Source organism: Sminthopsis crassicaudata, chromosome 3 (assembly GCF_048593235.1).
Source record: "Sminthopsis crassicaudata isolate SCR6 chromosome 3, ASM4859323v1, whole genome shotgun sequence".
NCBI classification, from domain to species: Eukaryota; Metazoa; Chordata; class Mammalia; order Dasyuromorphia; family Dasyuridae; genus Sminthopsis; species Sminthopsis crassicaudata.
This window is the reverse complement of record NC_133619.1, coordinates 582,358,075-582,361,987: the sequence shown is the minus strand read 5'-3', so window position 1 is coordinate 582,361,987 and position 3,913 is coordinate 582,358,075. Positions and strand designations below refer to the sequence as shown.

General features: G+C 35.0%; 1 protein-coding gene across 1 annotated transcript; it reads left to right on the top strand.

Moving 5' to 3' along the window:
* Positions 1-2,197: 2,197 nt before the first annotated feature.
* LOC141559880 (olfactory receptor 51G2-like) lies at positions 2,198-3,139 on the top strand. The gene has a single exon (XM_074297536.1). The coding sequence runs from the start codon at positions 2,198-2,200 to the stop codon at positions 3,137-3,139; it is 942 nt and encodes a 313-aa protein (XP_074153637.1).
* Positions 3,140-3,913: the final 774 nt, after the last annotated feature.

Below are 3,913 nucleotides of genomic sequence, written 5' to 3'. Positions count from 1 at the left end.
AAATTAACAGCATCTTAAACAAAAGTTATTGTCCCAAATTGAAGCAAATCAGTTTTCTGAAGGTAGAGGTGACCACACCTCCAATACCATACAAAAATAAAAAAAGAGATTATGCAACTATATAAAGGGAAGATCAATAATCTGAATTACATTTATTTATGACTTCAGTATGAGTGTTCTGGAACCAGGTCCTATAGGTCCTTGAGAGTTGATTGGTGAGTTATTTGTGTAAAGATTTAGAATTTAGAATTTAGCAAACACTAAATCAAAGCCTAATTTCTTGTTTTGTTAATTGTTTAGATTTATCAAAGTAAAGAAGAAAAAGCTGATCATGCAGATTCAACTTTAAAATGTCTCATATATATTTTATCATAATTTTTCTTTTTTGGAGAACCAGTTGTAAAACATTTACTAGCACATTCATAATTTCAAGACAGAAAAGGGAGGCTAGCTTACAGAAGACAGTCTTATAATTTCATTAATATTGGTGATAAATTGTTGGGGGTGGGTGGGTGAGAAGAGTGCATTTTTGTGTGTCTAATCACACTAGCAATTTCTTTGCTGTAGATAATTCCCACTAAGAAAATTATTTTTTATCAAATATATATCCACAACTGACCTGCAGCCTATAGTTGCAGAAAGTTGTTGTTGGGGGGGGGGTGCTCAATGAGATATTAAGTTACTTACCCAGGTTCAAAAAGCCAGAATGTAATAGAGGTAGGGTTTGAACAAAGATGATTTTATCATGACCAGTTATACTTTGGTGGGTAGAGAGAAAATACAATAGGATCATTGTCATCAATTTTAAAAGTGAAAAGAAAAAAATTAGAACTAGATCATATACACTAAGGAAATTTTGCATTCACAGAAATATTTGGTTTCCTTCTTTACAGGACTCCTGATTTTCAGGGAGTCAGAGAGTAAATCCCTGAGAGTAGAAATCTCAGGAATATTAATTTAATCACCAGGATTTGAATTGAAAAGTAGTTGGATATAAAATGATTCACTTCCCTCATTTTAATGATAAAGAAAGTGGAGTCCAGAAAGATGAAGTGCTTTACTCAAAAGTACAAAAATTAGGATGCACTGCTTTAAACAACAAATTAGCACCTAATCCCTATACTGTGACAATTTAGCCATCAGCCTTGTTCGACTATGAACTATAGAGAGTAAGAATCACAACATAAATGGATTTAAATTGCTATGTTTATTTTTTTAATTGTGCTGATACCAACACCAAGTTTTATTGCCTATTACATGCATAATTATCTTTCTGGGACATTTTCCTCCTCTCTATAAAGCAATGACAAGAAGAGGAGGATGACCTGAAAAGTTTTCCTCTAAACATTTCATTCACTAATATCTCATCTTCACAACTAATATCATCTATACTATATAATGTCAAGCAATGTACTACATTATTATCTATTTATCTATATCTATATATTTATCTATATATATATTTATATTTATATGTATTTATATATGTAGAAACTATAAATAGATAGAAGATAGATAGATAGATAGATAGATAGATAGATAGATAGATAGATAGATGATAGATAGATAGATAGAGATACATGTAAATAGATGGCACTGAGGTAGCCCAGGGGAGAGAGGGCTGGGCCTGAAGTCAAGAAAATGTTTTTTTCCTAAATTCCAATATGGCCTTAGACAGTCATTAGCTATCTGACCCTGGGTAAGCACTTAATCCTGTTTACCACAGTTTTCCATCTATAAAATGAGCCAGAAAAGGAAATGACAAACTGATACCAACATTGTTGCCAAAAAAACCTAAATGGTGTCATGAAGAATCAGCTATAACTGAAAACAATTGAATGACAAAATATAAATAAATAGAAAGATATAAAGATATAAATAATCCCACTAGATACACTGTCTCTCTGCTTGTCTATATGTGTGTACTTGTGTATATAAACATATATCCATACATAAACATACATAGAGTCAGAGAGAGAGAGACAGACAGACAGACAGAGAGGGAGGAAAAGAATGAGAGAGCTGCAGATAGAAAAATAGAGAGATATATTTGATGCTATTGATCATGATGTTGATGATGATGATGATGATGATAAGTATGATCTGACTGATCACTATACTCACTGAGGATCAGTGAGTGGAGAACTATAATCTTTGTTCTTTCATTATAGGAAAGGAATCCATCCCAGTGAGCATCATGTCTGTCTTCAATTCCTCCACACTCTATCCTCGGTTTCTTTTGACAGGTTTCCCAGGGTTAGAGACCATGTATAGTTTGATCTCCATCCCCATCAGTCTAGTCTACATTATTTCTATTGCAGGAAATTCCACCATCCTCTTCATTATTCAGACAGATACCTCACTCCACCAGCCTATGTACTACTTTTTGTCAATGTTGGCTCTGACAGATCTGGGTCTGTCTACCACTACATTGCCTACTATACTCAGTGTCTTCTGGTTCCATGCCCGGGAAATACCCTTCAATGCCTGCTTGATCCAGATGCACTTCATCCATATGTTCTCCATCATAGAGTCTGCTATATTGCTGGCCATGGCATTTAACCGTTTTGTGGCCATTCGCGAACCCCTGCGCTATTCAACCATCCTCACCGATGGGGTAACTAGTGAGATTGGGCTGGCCATTGCTGGAAGGGCACTGATTTTAGTCTTTCCTGGCTCCTTCCTCTTGAAAATGCTACAATACCAACCCATCAATGTTCTCTCCTACTCCTTTTGTCTGCACCAGGATCTCATTAAGATGACAGTATCCAGTCGGAGGATTAGCAGCATCTATGGCCTCATGGTGGCCATCTTCTCCACGGGACTAGACTCAGTCCTGCTTCTTCTCTCCTATATGCTCATCCTGGCCACAGTGCTGAGCATTGCTTCTAAATCAGAGCGTATTAAAGCACTCAATACCTGCATTTCCCACATGTGTGCTGTGCTCACTTTTTACACACCCATGATTGGGTTATCCATGATCCGTCGCTATGGACAGAATGCATCCCCAATAGTACATGTGTTGATGGCAAATGTCTACCTTCTTGTTCCTCCACTCATGAACCCAATTGTATATAGTGTCAAGACTAAGCAGATTCGCTTGCGCATCCTTAAGAAGTTTCAAAAGCAGAAGGGATAGAGAGGCTCACAGAGTCTCTCCTCAGTAGTACTAATTATGCCTTCTTTGTATAATATTTAATATTTTCCCCAAAGTTTTAAAAAATGCAATATTATTGATAGGGAATGCTATAAATTGACTTTGCTGATTATGGATATACAAAGTTGAAACTTCAACAAATACCTCAATTTAAAAATGAACATGATTGTAGTCCTAATTCCAATTTCTATTTCAACAAAAGTTATTTTCTGATAATAATATTAGTTATATTCTGGTAAAAATATTTCATAAGAAAACAATTACTTTGCAGATTTCCCTTTTATTTGGCCTTTTCAATCCCTTCTTATTCCTTTCCTTTTTCTAGTTAACAATTCAAGTTAGTTAGCATTTATTTCATGACTACTATTTTCCAGGTGCTATACTAAATGCTAGGAATATGAAGGAAGAAAACATGACAGCTATCAACTCTATTCTAATGGGGAGATAACATGAAAAAATGGTGTACTAACAAGACAAATGAAGGGGAAAATGTGGGTGAGAAATAGTGGAAAGATGTAAGTATTAATGGGGATCAGGAAGAGTTTTTTGTACAAAGTGAATTTTGAGATTAGAAGGAAGTCATGGAATATAGGAAACAAATAAAAGATGGAGAAATTTTAAGCATAAGGGACAACCAGTAAAATTCACAGTTAGAAGATGGATTTTCTTGAGCAAGAAATAGCAAGAAGATCAATAACATTTCATTACAGAATATGGGAATTTATAAATAGACAAAAAAAATAGAGGGGATCAGGT

What these genes read in the sequence shown, in the direction of transcription:
- LOC141559880 (XM_074297536.1), top strand. Translation starts at nt 2,198, where the DNA reads ATGTCTGTCTTCAATTCCTCCACACTCTATCCTCGGTTTCTTTTGACA.